Here is a 16,709-nt window from a genome sequence, read left to right on the forward strand (position 1 = left end):
AATTGACTATAGGACAAAAGGGAAAAGCCTATATAAATCTGTAAAATAAGATACTATGAATAGTAGTATGAAATTTTCCAAATGTGAATTAGAAAAAAATATTCAAGAGTATAATTGGGAAGGTTCACAAAAAACAATACTTATAGCCCAAGATACCAATCTTCCAGTACATAGACTAGACTATGGGTAATAAAATAAATTTGAGGTTATAACACTGTGATAAATATAGCCTCATAAGTATTATCTCCAAGCTTCATTGCAATGAGACAGGTTTAAAGTATTAAAAGGCATACCCTATTCCAAAGAAACAAACCTAGGAGAGATGAAATAATTTATGTTAAGAAGTGTATACCACATTAGCAATGTTTGTTGCTAAGCATGTGAAGCAACTTACAGCTGGTGGGAGTATAAACTGGTAATACCACCTCAGTAAGAAAAAGAATAGATACTACCTGGTACAGTTGAAGATGCATATATCATATGACTTTACAGTTCTGCCTCTGGGTACATAACCCCTGATAAATGTTTGCACTTGTACATCAGGTGACATACGTAAGAATGCCGTGTTTATCATGGCAAAAAAAAAAAATGGGAACAAGCATTGATCAACAAAAGAATGAAAAATATTTATGCTATAATCATGCAGTGGAATACTTTACAGCCGTGAAAGTGAACTACAGCTACTCATCCTTAATCATGGATGAGTCTCAAATTAATGTATTTTTTAAACAGTCACAGAAGGATACATACAGTATGATTCCATTTACATAAAAACTTAAAATAGGCATAACCAAATATATTAGAACATTTATGTATATGATAAAACTTATAAAGGAAAAAAGGAATAATTGCATGAAGAAGATAGTTGAATAGAAGTTAAACTATGACGTTAACTGTGATTTGCTTTAAAACTGCATATATATGCAGGAATCAAGATGGCAGAGTAGAACTTGGAGCTCACCTGTCCCCACAAACACATCAAAATTACATCTACCTGTGGAACAATTCTCACAGAAAACTAACTGGAAACTAGCAGAAGAACTCCTAGAAAACCAAAGCTGCAAGAAAGATCTCCGTGTAACCGGGTAGGATGGGGAAAAAAAGGCATTGGGTTGGGACCTGCACCCCTGTGAGGGATCTGTAAGGAAGAGAAGGTCCACACAGGCTGACCCTTGCCCTGAGGAGCAAGCTAGTTGAGCCACAATCTCGGCATTCCAGTCCTGGGGTCCTGCACGGAGGAGACAAACCCCCTTGCCTGCTGGGAAGTCTGCTGAGATGGACAAAAGGGCTGGAGAAGCCTAGACTCTACTCACAAGGAGTGCACATGTGCTGGCTTGCCAACTGTCAGGGCGGAGAGAGCCTTGCACTGGTGGCTGCCACCTTGCTGCCCTTTCCAACTGAAAGGGGCAAACACCCCAGCCCCACTCACTCCACACCACAGCTTGGCATGAAATCTGGGAAAAGACTCAGTCTAGCTATGCAGAGACAGACTGGGGCACAGAAATATTAAAAATCATAGAAGAATACTATGGCATATATACTATATGCCAACAAGTTGAACAACCTTCCAAAAAATGGACAAGTTTCCAGAAACATACAGCCTGCCAAAATGAGTCAAGAAGAAACAGATAATTTGAACAGACCAATCACTGGAAGTGGAATAGATTGTGTAATTGAAAGAAAAAACTCCCAGCAAACAAAAGTCCAGGACCAGACGGCTTCACTGGGGAATTCTATCAAGTATACAAAGAACTTACACCTATCCTCCTCAAACTATTCCAAAAAATTGAAGAGAAAAGAACACTCCGAAATTCATTCTATGAGGTCACCATCACCCTGATACCTAAACCAGACAAAGACATTACAAAAAAGAAAATTACAGGCCAGTATCCTTAATGAATATATATGCAAAAATCGTCAACAAAATATTAGCAAACCAAATCCAACAATACAGAAAAAGGATCATACACCATTATCAAGTTGGATTCATTCCAGGGTCACAAGGATGATGCAACATACACAAATCAGTCAATGTGGTCCACCACATTAATAAAAGGAAAGACAGAAACCACATGTATGATCATCTCAATAGAGGCAGAAAAAGCATTGACAAAATTGAAAATCCATTCATGATAAAAACTCTCACCAAAGTGGGAGGGGACGTATTTCAACATAATAAAAGCCATTTATCACAAACCCAGAGCCAACATAATACTCAGTGGTGAAAACTTAAAAGCCTTCCCACTAAATTCAGGAACAAGACATGGATGCCCACTCTCACCACTTCTATTCAACATAGTATTGGAAGTCCAAGCCATAGCAATCAGACAAGAAAAAGAAATAAAAGCTATCCACATCGGAAGGGAAGAGGTAAAACTGTCACTATTTGAGAGGACATTATACTCTATGTAGAGAACCCTAGTGTCTCCACAGAAAAACTGTTAGAACTAATGAATGAATTCAGCAAGTTAGCATGATACAGGATTAATATATAGAAATCTGTTGCATTTCTTTATACTAATAATGAAATATCAGAAAGAGAAAGTTAAAAAAAAAATCCCATATAAACTTACATCAAAAAAATAAAATATTTACAAATAAACTTAACCAAGGTGGTGAAAAACCTATATGCTGAAAACTGTAGAACACTGATAAAGAAATTGAAGATGATTCAAACAAATGGAAAGATATCCCATGCTCTTGGATTGGAAGAATTAATATTGTTAAAACAGCCATACTATCCAAAGCAATCTGCAGATTTAATGTGATCCCTATCAAAATACCCATGACATTTTTCACAGAACTAGGACAAATAATCCTAAAATTTATATGGAAGTACAAAAGACCCAGAATTGCCAAAGCATCTTGAGAAAGGACAATAAAGCTGGAGGTATAACACCCCCAGACTTCAGACCATACTACAAAGCTAAAATAATCAAAACAGCCTGGTATTGGCACAGAAACAGACACACAGATTAATGGAATGGAATAGAGAGTCCAGAAATGAACCCACCCATCTATGGTCAGCTAATCTACTACAGAGGAGGCAAGAATATACAATGGAAGTTGGAGGGACCAAAAGCTAGTACAATAGCCTTTGCCTCCCTCCTCAGCTTCTAAACTTATCAGACACAGGTGAAGAGAGGAAGAAAGAAAACCAGAATATTCCTGGACTGCAAGAACCTGACCAATCACTGACAGCCACAAGCCTGCTGCCTCCACTGCATCCTGTCTGCGTGTGATGGGTGTGCTCCTGATTAACACGTCTCTCTCTCTCCCCTCCCCCCCTTTTCTTCTTCCTCTTCCCCTTCCTCCTCCTCCTCCTCCTCCCCCACCCCCTCCCCCTTCCTTCTCCTTTTCCTCTTCTTCTTCTTCCTCTTCTTCTTTGCCTCTCTCTCTCTCTCTCTCTCTCTCTCTCTCTCTCTCTCATTCTACAGCGTGCTGTGGGTTTGTGCTAATAAATTTGAGAACGTTCAGGTCCTGTCATCTCAGAGTGACAACCGGACAGAGGAGGAATCACAGAGAGGTTTAATATCAATTAAGACCTGTGTTGAGTATCTCTAAAGAACAGTCCAAAATGAGCAGTTCTTAAAGACTCTTTCCTGGGGACAACAATGGGTTACGGTCCATCCTGTCTCAAGAACTCCTGATTAATAACTGAATCCAGGCTCCCACCCCACCCCCAGAAACTGGGTGGGCTTTTTTTTTGCTTCCTGCAGCTCCCACCAGTCCATTGGCTTCAGGGAGTGCGTGTGCTGTGGGAGGCCTCCATCCCATCTGAAGCAAGGAAAGTAACGGCCCAACACAAATTCTTCCAACAGGACTCTTTACTGAACATACACACTACCCCAGGAAGAAGTACCAGCATGGAAAACTACTTTACTCTAGGTCACAGAAGCCGAAGGAGCTAAAATTTAGCATCGCACAGTTTTCTGTGAGATGTATATGCAGGATCAGCAAGCATGGGAAATTCGAACCAACCCCTGCAGGGATTGCCTTGGGCTACAATCCAGTTGCCTTGGATTCTATAAGAAAAATCCCTTTGAGAGAGCATCCCATTCAAAACTTATTCATATGTAGCTTAAAAGCCACCCAGGTTGTCCTATCACCTGCAGCAATTATTCACATGCAAGGGAACCAAGAGAGCATATCCTACTTTGAAGGTCAAAGAATCCCAAAAATACAGGAAAGGTGTGTTTTGGGGGGCAGTGAGAATAGTGTTCAATTTGTGGGATAAGACCAAATTATAAAGTTGTTATTTTAAAGGACTTTTAAATGCTACACAGGATGAACTGCCAGCATCCTGAAGAATTATAAATAGAGCTTCATGTTTTTGTGAAAATGCCACATATTCATTTCAAAAAGTGCTTGCTTCCAGTTTTATTATCAGTGCCTATCAGTACAGCACGATGTTTAAGAGTTTGGACCCTGCAGCCAGACTACCTACGTTTGATTCCTGACTGCTACTTACTAGACATGGGGCCCTGTGCAAAGCCCTCATTTTTCTCATCTCGAAAATGGATATAATAGACTGTTGAGCCAATGCATATAAAGTTATTACTACTGTATCTGGCACATTATAGATGTTCAATAAACTTTGGCTTTATTATGATTGTTTCTAGGAATCTAAAATTCTCAGCATATTCACTGAGATCAGGGTAATACTAAAGAGAGTTCATTGAGACCTGGTAAATGCTATATATGCACAGTGAATTCTTCACTTAAAGCTCTACCAATATTCAGTGCCTGAACACAATCCTCACTTCTCTAGCTGGGACACTGCATTTTGATGATATTTGATCATGACATCAGAAGAGACTAAATTCACAGAAAGACTTAGAAATTCCACTTGCTCATAAAATAGGATAACTGAATAAAAAAATGAAAAGTATAAAATTTGTTTAGACTTCCACACCAACTCTATTTTATCCTCCAAAAGGAGTGTTTTAGGGTCAATTTCACTAAAAATTAAATTTATTAAGGGAGATAATTCAAGCAGTTATGCTAATTAGCAAGTGTTAGAGCCATAAGACTAGACAGTTAGCTTAACACTGTCTATGTTGTCCAGATAATTAGATGAAAACTTTCCTTTTATTTATTCCATTAGCCCAGCTAATTTATGGTAATTCCCTATAGCCTTCTTGCCTATAGATTTTATGGATCTAAGAGACCTAGATTCTATATAAAAATTAAACAACTGGGGATTTCAGAAGCAACATGAAAAAAATATATATATATACAGTAGAGAAAAGACAGTCTCTTCAACAAGTGGTATTGAGAAAGCTGAACAGCTGCATACAAATCAGTTACAACACTCCTCAAACCATACACAAAAATAAACTCAAAATGGCTTAAAGACTTAAATATAAGACATGACACCATAAAACTCCTAGAAGAGAACATAGGCAAAACATTCTTTGATATAAATCATAGCAACATTTTCTTAGATCAGTCTCTCAAAGCAAAAGAAATAAAAGGAAAAATAAATGGAAACTAATCAAACTTAAAAGCTTTTGTACAGCAAAGGAAACCATCAACAAAATAAAAAGACAACCTATATAATGGGAGAAAATATTTGCAAATGATGTGACCGACCAGGGCTTAATTTCCAAAATATACAAACAGCTCATACAGCTCAATAGCAAAAAAACAACCCAATTAAAAAATGGGCAGAAGACCTAAGTAGACATTTCTCCAAAGAAGACCTACAGATGGCCAACAGGCACGTGAAAAGATGCTCAACATCACTAATTATTAGAGAAATACAAATCAAAACTACAATGAGGTATCACCTCACACCAGTCAAAATGACCATCATCAAAAAGTCTACAAATAGTATATGCTGGAGAGGGTGTGGAGAAAAGGGAACCCTCCTACACTGTTGGTGGGAATGTAAATTGGTGCAGACACTGTGGAAAACAATATGGAGGGTCCTTAAAAAACTAAAAATAGAACTACCATATGATCCAGCAATTCCACTCCTGGTTATATATCTGGAAAAAAGGAAAACTTTAATTCAAAAAGATACATGCACCCCAATGTTCATAGCAGCACAATTTACAATAGCCAAAACATGTACAATAAATAACCCAATCAACAGACAATTGGCTTAAGAAGATGTGGTGTATATACATACAATGGAATATTACTCAGCGATAAGAAAGAGCGAAATATTGCCATTTACGGTAACATGGATGGTCCTAGAGAATATTATACTTAGTGAAGTAAGTCAGACAGAGAAAGACAAGATATCATTCCTATGTGGAATCTAAAAAGTAATACAAATGAATCTATATACAAAACAGAAACAGATTCATAGACGTAGAAAACAAACTTAAGGTTACCAGAGGAGAGAAGAAGCAGGGAGTTTTATTCACTATCTTGTTTTTAATAACCTTTAAAGGAATATATGGGAAAAAATAACTGAATTACTATGCTGTGCTCCTGAAACTAACACAATATACTTCACTTTTTCAACTGTACTTTAATTTTTTTAAAAACATGCATATCTAAAGAAAAAATGCTTTCTTTTGCCTATCTACAAACAGCAATATAGATATAGAATTTTGGTAATTCTTTCATGGAAGTAGTATGTTGTACAAAGCATAATATGCTTCTTTCTACATAAAAATACTTCATTAACAAGTTTGTTTTTATTTTTTGTGTGATAGTCTATTATGAAACTTATTCAATTAGTAATGTCTTATGAGTAATTCCATTCTTGTAGCAACCTGTTTTCTCATGGTCATTGAAGCAAATGGATTTCTGAAGTTCTTAAAATATCAATCAGGCAATTGTAGCATCAATGAAATTAATAATTTCTTGCCTGTCATCTTGAAGGAAAATCATTTGTAGTGCATAATTAAACTATCTAAACTTCTTTATTAACTTTTCCCTACTTTATTGGGAAGCACAGTAGAATTTTTAATTCTGCGAAGTGTTCAAAGCATTTCTTGATCATTTTCTCATCTCTTCTTAGGATACCCATTGCAGACATTGGTTTCTTTGTACCCCGTTTAATTAACTTTGATTTCTAAAGAGAATAAATCATTGTATCAAGGTGTGAGGAATGTTCCAGAAATAGGGAACAATACACAAGTTGGAGATAAACCTCACCATTGTAACTAGGCTCTGCCAGTGATGTTTTCCTTGAGTGGAAAATAATGTATTCTCTAAGTCTAGTGCAGGAGATAAAAATGTTTTGGAACTACTCAGCAATATTTTTTATTCTATTATGATTATTATGGATGGATTTTATTTATTTTTGAGAAATTTTATTTATTGAGAAAATGTAAACTATGCCCAGTTTGTTCCAGAAGGGAAAAGCAATGCTATGTTCAACAGAAATGTCATAATAAAACTATTCCAGGTGGGACCAAAAGTAGTAAAGAAAATTTTGCCTAAAATGCTCATCCTTATGTAATAAAGAAGAGACATGATTAGATCTTAGAAATATCTAATAAAATTAATGAACTATATAAATACAACTATCAATCATTTAAAGTGTTAAGAATTTTCTACTAATACAGGGTTTTTTTAATAGATAACACTAGTTATTTATGAACATGTTCTCTAAGTAACTGCCATCTATGTAAGAATTTTATGGAGGAGTGTTTACTTTTTGTAATAGATTTGCCAGAAACTTCAAATGATGCACTTACTTTCCAAGGCTTAACTATTTCTTTTTTATTGCAGCCCTTTGGAGTGAATCAGCCTGGACCTTATATCATGTATACAACTGTAGATGCAAATGGATATCTGAAAAATGGTTCAGGTAAGACTTGATATGCATAATAGCACCTTTAATCAATATATTAACAAAGTAAACTGGATGACAAAAATTATCATGTTTTCACATTCTTTATAAAATCTTCACTTTTTATATTATACTTTGTCTTTCTGTATACTTACATCAGTAGATTACAAAAGGTCCTCATGACAAATATATTAACATTAAATTCTTCATATATCCCTATTGTATGGAACTACATAATTATCCTTATTTTTCAGTTGAAGTAACAGAGATTGGGAGCATTTACTTCAGTTATCTTGATCAAAGTATGAAATAGTAAATTAGTTAACAGAGCTCATCTTAGAAGAAGTAAAAATTAGGAATCCAATCTACTCCTAGATTAATCCTAGTTTTTTCATATGTGGACTAGAAACTGGAATATTATACAAATTTATATAACATTATGTAATCATATTTTTTGATATATGATTATAAAGAAAAATCTTGTTTTACATTTGAATAAAGGGAAATGCAATCAATCAAGACAAAAGGGAAATAAGACTAGGCAAAGGATGTCTGATCTTGACAGATGGCTAGCTGACTGAGATACGATCCAAATCACCATAAATACAACTGTGAACATTTCAATTCTCTAAGGACGAAAAGGAATCCTAACATATTCATATGCTTCTTTGAGAGTGCTAGAGTCCTAACCATGAAGAAGTATGCGTAAACAGAGTTACTGTTACTCCTCCATTTTTAAATGAACTAAAAAAAAGGGAAGAACTCATTATATAGCCATTTTCATTTTATATAATGGCATAACATAATATACCAGAGTGCATTTCCTTTTAAGCTAATTGTATACAGTTAATACTGTCATCATGCTACTGCATCAGCACAGAAACATTCCATGAAACAAAAACTGTCTGAAAAATTCAAGGAGAAATTTACAGACTCAGTTACAGTTTACCCTTGAACAACATGGGAGGTTAGGTGCACCAACCCTCTGTGCAGTTAAAAATCTGCCTATAACTTATAGTTGGCCCTCATTCCTCCGTATCCTCCAATTCAACCAAGTGTGAATTGTATAGTACTGTAGTATTTACTATTGAGAAAAATCTGCATATGAGTGGAACTGCGCAGTTCAAACCTGTGTTATGCAAGGGTCAACTGTATAGTCAAATACGTTAATGTACCACTGTCAGTCAAGGAAACTTAAAATAAATCTGGATATAGTTGATTTGAACAAATTACTTATTTACATTTTAATTCATATATATATTAAACTGTATATAAAAGATTCCAGGACCAGCTGGTTTTATTTTTTATCAGTTAACTCTTTGAGACTTTCAAGATGCACATAATTTTAGTTCTAGATTAGATGTTTCGGAATGCAGGGGGAAAAAAAGTTGAAGTTACTTATTTCATTTTATGAAGCTAGTATAACTTCATAAAGCTAGTATAACTTTATGGCTAGTATACAAAGCCATTGTACCCAAAAGCAAAATCTTAGCTGACTGGTGAATTATCAATCAAAAATGCTGTCTAAAATACTAACAATTTAAATTCATCTGTATTTTGAAAGAATTACTTACTTAAGACCATCAAGTAGGTGATTGCCTCGGGAATGCACTGATGGTTTAAAATGGGGAAATTTTCTTTATTATCATAACAGTAAATCAATTTTTTAAAGATTTGTCTCCCTCTTTTTTTTTTTCATATAATGTATATTGTGTAAATCTTTCCATGTCTGTTCATCTAGCTAGTCCTAATTTTTTTTAATTGAAGTATAGTTGACTTATAGTGTTATATTAATTTCAGGTGTACAACATAATGAGTCAATATTTTTATAGATTATATTCCATTTAAAGTCATTATAAAATATTGGTTACCTTTCCTGTGCTGAGCATTATATTCTTGTATCTTATTTATTTTATACCTAGTAGTTTTTAACTCTTAATTCCCATACCCTATCTTGCCCCTCTCCCCACCACTCTTCCCTCTGGTAACCGCTAGTTTGTTCTCTGTCTATGAGTCTGTTTCTATTTTGTTGTATTCATTTATTTGTTTTATTTTTAGATTTCATATATGTAAAAACATACAATATTTGTCTTTCTCTGTCTGACTTACTTCACTAAGCATAATAACCTCAAAGTCCATCCATGTTGTTGCAAATGGTAAAATTTTATTCTTCTTAGTTCTAGTTTCTTTTGGAATTGTTTTGTATGTGGACACAGTAACTGGATAATTTGCTGGGGTTTTTTTTCAATATAACAATATAACAGTAAAGATCTATGTGATATATTTTTGTGCAGTTAAATGAATAATTCTCACTTCATAGAAAAACATCTAGAAAAATACTCATCAAACTGTTAACATTTATCTTGGGAGAGCAAGATTTCAAGAGATTCACTTCCTATTTGGTACATTTCTATAACTATTTACTACTTTTAGTCCTTTTTATTTTTAAAAGATAAATTTTACAGCAAATTGAAACCTACCAAAAATTAGATATAGAAGATATTTTTTAATCAGTGATTGTTGTTCACAATATATATTTATTGAACCTCTACTACAAACTAGGCATTGGTACCTAGTAGGATATCTTATTAGATGCTAAAAACCCATTCAATAATATTCACTACACATTGCTGTTTTTTTAAGTAAATGGAAAAATATTTCCTTAGCATGATTGCTTTTTAATCTACTCCAAAACAATAATCGAACATTGGGTTTATTCTCACTCAATTATATATTTACTTCTTCCCTGGATTAGGAAGGAATTTGTAAGCATAAACGCAAAGGAGAAAATATCTATAGAAAAGATAAATGCATAAATCAAATGAACGCATACATTTTCATGGCAAAAAATCATAAACAAAGGTAAAAGACTATAGCAAACTGGGAAAATCTAAATGTCCAACAATTGAGAAATAATAAGTTATGATATCTTATAATAATTTCCAGCCTACAAAATATTTTAGAATAATTTTTGATGAAATGAACAGATGTTTATGGTATAACACTTGGGAAGGAGGCACATCTGTGTGCATAATCCAAATTGTGTAGGTGTGGGTGTGGAGTTTTTAAGTGAACCCATGTATAGGAAAAATATAGAAACAAAATGACATATAGAAACGTTACCAGGAATACCTCTTGGTTGTGGGATTTTGTTCTTTATTTTTTGCATTTTAGTTTATACACTGATCATATATTGCTTTTAATTTGAGAAATATGTTAATAATAAGTAATCATAAATATTTTAAAAATATTTCACACATATGCTATATTTCATGCATAAATATATGTTCTAAACAGGGAAGTGGCACTTAATTTAATTGATTTAGGAAGTACTATTATGAAAACCTGCCCCAAATTTTAAAGGATGAAAATTTCTAGTTTAAATGTTAATTAAGCATGTTGAAATCTAAAGAAAAATTACTTGGTTAAACTATACCTTCCAACCCATACAGCCCCACTAGTAGAGAACTTTCCACTCTAGGAAGAGAATGACCACATATGAATACTTCAGAAGCTGCAACCCTGGTTTTCTTATAGAGCACCTAAGGGTCACTACTCATTAGTGGATCATGAAATGAATTTAATGGGTTCTGTTAAGGGCTTTTTATTTAAAAGAATAAAAGGTAGAAAATATCAAGTGTATCCTACATTTAGTATTGTTTCATGAAAGCTTTATTTTAGGGTTTGTGTATCTGTGTTCTTAGTGGGTGGTGACATAAAATGTAGTTGTTACTCTGGGCTGTGATCAAAAAAGTTTGAAAGCCACTGCCAGAGACAATAACATGCCTTAGTGTTATTCAAAAAAGGCCTGGCCTAATTATCCTTTCTGCTTGTAGACAGATCTTACTGTTACCAAATACTCTGTGGTCCTACTCCACTTCCTAGCAAAGCATGAATAGCCAAATGTTATTAGACAATTATATTACAGAGGAGTCATTAATTTTCTAAATAACCATTTACTACTCTTGTAAATTAGCCAGAGACCTGCAATAAGTACCCGAATTTCCTAAATAATATTTAATAAGAACTTAGTAGATAGGAGCATGTAGACCAAATTGTATGGATTAGGGAGTTGTTGGTCATTTCTAAATAATAACACTATTAGACCAAGAATTGTTTTCTACCTCTTAAATTGCTTATGTGGCCCTGCTGTTATAAAATCATTTCCCTTTAGTCCTCTAATGTTACTATTTGTTAACATACCTGAGAGAAGCATAAGTAACCTTTACCTACTATGCATTCTTCATCATATGCTTCAAATATAAGAGCAGTTAAAATGTATGGTAGACTGATATGAAAGGGCAAAAAAGCATTTGGATTAGGTATAACAAAATTCATGTTGATGGCAAACATTAGATTATTGAGAAAAAATGATTTGTTGTAACATATAAGCACATTGTCTTTCTATAATTTTAACCTTTCAGGTTTCTCCATTTTAATCAGTAATTGTCAATTACATCTTCCAGTGTCAAAACACATTTTATTCTTTATGTTCATTTCTCACCTGCATATTTTCTGAAATTATCTTCAAAGTATAGTCATGTTCCATTTATCCACACATAATTATCCGTAAAAGAATGTTTTAGTCTTGAGTCATTTTATTTTAATTACTCATCACATTTTAAATTCTCATACCCAAAAATTTTAGCTTGAGCAATACTTAATCAGGCATATTTTTGTGTCAAAAATCATAATTCATAAAAAGATAATGGAAAGAGTTGTTATGCCCTGCTGGATTATCCATAACATTCTTCTTATCTGAAAGAATGAATTCTTGCAAGAAGAATCATTCCCTTTCCTTACTCTCACATCAAGTAAAGACCTCACAGGAATAGTCAAGTCCACAGAGATAAAGATGAGGGCATGGCGAATAATGATTTTTTTTTTTTTCACTGAAATGAAAGAGAGAAAGGGAAGTAGGGAAAATATGGAATAGCTCTAAGCAGTACTGATACATCCTCTTCATTTAATTGTAATTGAATTAATTAATTAATTACAAGAAATACAGAGAGTCTGAGAAACTGTAAGGAAGTTTACAAATTATTCAGCTATTCAGCAATTAGAAATCCCATCTACACAGATGCAAGTGGGTCACAGTCATATTCTGGAAAACCAAAAGAAGGAAAATAAGAAACTGTAGTGCCGGGCTTCCCTGGTGGCACAGTGGTTAAGAATCCGCCCGCCAATGCAGGGGACATGGGTTCAAGCCCTGGTCCGGGAAGATCCCACACGCCGCGGAGCAACTAAGTCCTTGCGCCACAACTGCTGAGCCTGCACTCTAGAGCCCGTAAGCCACAACTGCTGAGCCCACGTGCCACAACCGCTGAAGCCTGCGCGCCTAGAGCCTGTGCTCTGCAACAAGAGAAGCCACTGCAATGAGAAGCCCACATACTGCAACAAAGAGTAGCGCCTGCTCACCGCAACTAGAGAAAGCCCGCGCACAGCAATGAAGACCCAACACAGGCAAAAATATAATTAATTAATTTTTTAAAAAAGAGAGTGAAATATTTGAAGTGTTGAAAGAAGAAGTCACCAACCTAGAATTCTATATACAGCAGAATTTTCTTTTAAACACAAAGGAGAAATAGACTTTATCAGACCAACAAAAACTGAGGGAAGCATCGCCAGCAGATCTGCTCCCCAAAAAAAGTTAAAAGTTCTTTAGGGATAAGGAGTATGATGGGTCAGAAACACATACCTATATAAGAAAGGAATAAATAAATGAAGATAAAATAAGACCTTTTATTTCTTAGTTGATCTAAAAAATAACTTTTAGATTGTTTAAAGTAATAATAGTAACAGTGTACTGGATGATGATAGTATATGAATAAGTGACATGAATGACAGCAGTGTCATAAGAGATGGGAGGGGGAACCAGGATTATGCTGTTATTTATCTAAATTGGTCCTTTCCTGGAAATGACAATCAGGAATTCCTTACTACCAGCTTTGCATGATAACCTCCTTCAGTGGAACAGTAGTGGGTTATAAAACTTAAATACACTTTATCTTCAAAGATGAGTGACTTTGCAACACTTACCCCTAATTTATAGAGAACTAAAGAGGACATGAGATTAAATAAGGGTAAGGAATAGTAAGAATAAATCAAAAAGAAACTTATAAGGACAAATTGATAAATATGAGCAAGTAAAAAAGACACATGAGTAAGAGAATAAAAATTACAAGAGAGTGATTGTATTTGACAAGTGAAAACCTCAGGAGCATGAGAGTCATTTGTAATATGTATGTTGTCTGAGAGTGGGGGCTGTGCATATAGACAGTAAATTCCACAGTGTAGTGGTTTGCTCTGTGAAGATTTTTTTTATTATTATTATTCAAAAAATATTTATTGAACATACCAGTATGAGCTATGATCCGAGGTACTTTAAGAAGTATAAAATAGGGTCTTCACTGGTGGTCCAGTGGTAAAGAATCTGCCTTCCAATGCAGGGAATGCAGGTTCGATCCCTGGTTATGGAACTGAGTTGCTACATGCTGTGGGGCAGCTAAGCCCACATGCCGCAAACTACAGAGCCACGTGCCCTGGAGCCTGCACACCAAAACAAGAGAAGAGAAAAAACCTGCACGCCACAACTAGAGAGAGGCCCGCGCGCCTCAATGAAAGATCCCGCATGCCTCAACGAAGATCGCAGGTGCTACAACTGAGACCCGACGCAGCCAAAAATATGGGAAAAAAAAAAAAAAAACTACTCATAGCAGCCAAAAAAGATTTAAAAAAAAAAGTATAAAATATATTCATCATCCTCAAAAAGTTTGTAGTTTATTTGGAGAGTAAAAACAAGAAAAAATAAGATGATAAGCCACTAATGAAAGATTTTTAGAAGACTAGTAACTTTCTGGAAGATGACTGACTTCACTATTCACAGGCCCCTTCTATAAGACTTAGGTGTCTAGAGTGTGGAGTCTTAAGAAAAGGCTAGGATTCCATATCATTACCTATAAGACTTCGTAAAAATTTGATATCCTTCTCCTTATTTGCCTGGATAACTGAACATGACACTTTGCCAGGTGCTATGAATGTGCAAAAATATTAAGACGTTGTTACTTTATATTTCAAATATCAAGAACTTTATATTTCAGGAGCTAGACATAGGTATTTTAAAATGACTTCTTAAATAGTAATTACAAAGCAATAAGTATCAAATTAATGGCAACAATAAGTGCAATAGGAACTCAAATAAGAGGCCATTGTGGACTGACTGACAGGTGACATTTTTGTGAAGGAAGTCTTCCTTTGAAGGATTGGTGTATAATATGGATCAGAAATGAACAAGAAGTAATATAGATTTAGCATTAGCAAAGTTGAAACATGAAAAATGTAACTTTATTAGGAGCAACACAAAAAGGAAATAATTTGACAGTCAATAAAGAAAATCTTGTTCTGTTTTTTAAAAACAACACACAAAAGCTATAATATCTTTGAATATTTTCTTTTTATTTTCATAAGTGCATTGAGGAAAAACTCTAGTATCCTAGACAGATATCCCCATTGGTTTTATTTAGTTGCTTTAGTGTTTTTGTATAGCTTGGCAAATGGCCTGGAATTTAGTATAGATTGGTCTTTACACAAAATATTTCTTATTTTAAAATTTAATTCAGTGAGCAGTTTACTAACCGTTATAATATATTTTTACTTAATTGTGTACATTTATAAAAAGTAGCAATTTAAAATATGAATGCTACTTAATTTATTTCAAGATTTTATATTTTTTTAAATCAATAAACAATGTAAAATAGGCCTGGTTGCCCATTTCTTGAAATATATTTTAAAATAAAGAAAAGAAAGAAAAAACAAATGAATGAAAAATCTCTGTTTAACAAGTACAGTATTGGGGACTTCTGGTTTCTGGTCCAACATGTAAAGAGCTTGGAAATCATACTCCCATCCTCCCTTCCATTCCCACCCCTGCCCCAGCCAAATGATGACCAAAATGAAAATCAACAACTCTTCTTAGATCCATTAGAGAATTGAAGACACAGGGCAAACCGCTGCCCCCAAAACTGGAAAGACAGACAAATGCATAAAATGGCAGCTTACCAGAGCAGAAGCCACAGCTAGGGCCAGCCACTGGCAGGAACACTTAAAGGGTAATTCTGGGGACTCAGTTTGAGACTAGTTTAAGAGATTAAAAACTCCTACCTTTGGGGACCCAAACTTTCATGATTTTTACCTCTGTGAGCCACACAGGTTCTCAGGGTCAAGATCTAAGAAAAATCCTCTTGTGCTTCTGTCAGGAGAAAGGGGGAAAATAAACATTTTCAAATACTCCCAGAGCTACAGTTCTTCTTAACAAAGGCCTGCCCTCAAGGGAAATTATTTTACGAAAACCTAACCAACTTTGTTTTTTACCAGAGCCTAACTGACTTGGTGGTAATGAAGTATCCAGCTCTAGCCCCCCTCTAGTCTTCCTGTTTCACCTTCATAGGTGAGAGGGGAAAGGACCTGAGAAGCACTTATGAAAGTCACAGCCCAGGGTCATAGGCTCACTAAAAAACTGAGACCTAATCACAGGACTAGGGAACACTTACCCTCCCCCTACATCTTACCACCACATCAATCAGGCTCCTATATAACAACAGGGGAGCAAAGTTCAAACCCTATTTAAAAAGGAAACCCAAAGATAACAGAAGAGACAAAAACAAGGACACTAGAGGAAATTTTAGCCTCCGACACCTACAGCTACAGCAACCAGTAAATGCAATCTAATTCATAGCCAGATAAACATAAAACCTCACACTAAAGATCTGTTTACCTTAGTTCTTTTTGCTTGATACATCATGTCCAGCTTTCAACAAAAAATTACAAGGCATGCTAAAAGGCAAAAAAACAAAACAAAAAAACCCCACATTTTGAATAGATAAAGCAGGCATCAGAACCAGACTCAGTTATGACAGCGATTTTGGAATTATAAGACTAAGAATTTATGGTAACT

The 16,709-nt window shown here is 34.8% G+C and overlaps 1 protein-coding gene across 3 annotated transcripts in view; it reads left to right on the top strand.

Annotated features, from left to right (window-relative positions):
- ITFG1 (integrin alpha FG-GAP repeat containing 1) overlaps positions 1-16,709 on the top strand; it is a 265,097-nt gene that overhangs the window by 222,557 nt on the left and 25,831 nt on the right. For all 3 annotated transcript variants that reach the window (XR_009698047.1, XM_061174414.1, XM_061174415.1), the window contains exon 14: positions 7,696-7,774. Coding sequence is in view for 2 of the 3 variants with exons in the window: in XM_061174414.1 (XP_061030397.1) it covers positions 7,696-7,774 (79 nt within the window). In the remaining variant the exon portion in view is untranslated. The remainder of the gene's footprint in view (positions 1-7,695; positions 7,775-16,709) is intronic.

This window comes from Eubalaena glacialis, chromosome 18 (genome assembly GCF_028564815.1).
Source record: "Eubalaena glacialis isolate mEubGla1 chromosome 18, mEubGla1.1.hap2.+ XY, whole genome shotgun sequence".
NCBI classification, from domain to species: Eukaryota; Metazoa; Chordata; class Mammalia; order Artiodactyla; family Balaenidae; genus Eubalaena; species Eubalaena glacialis.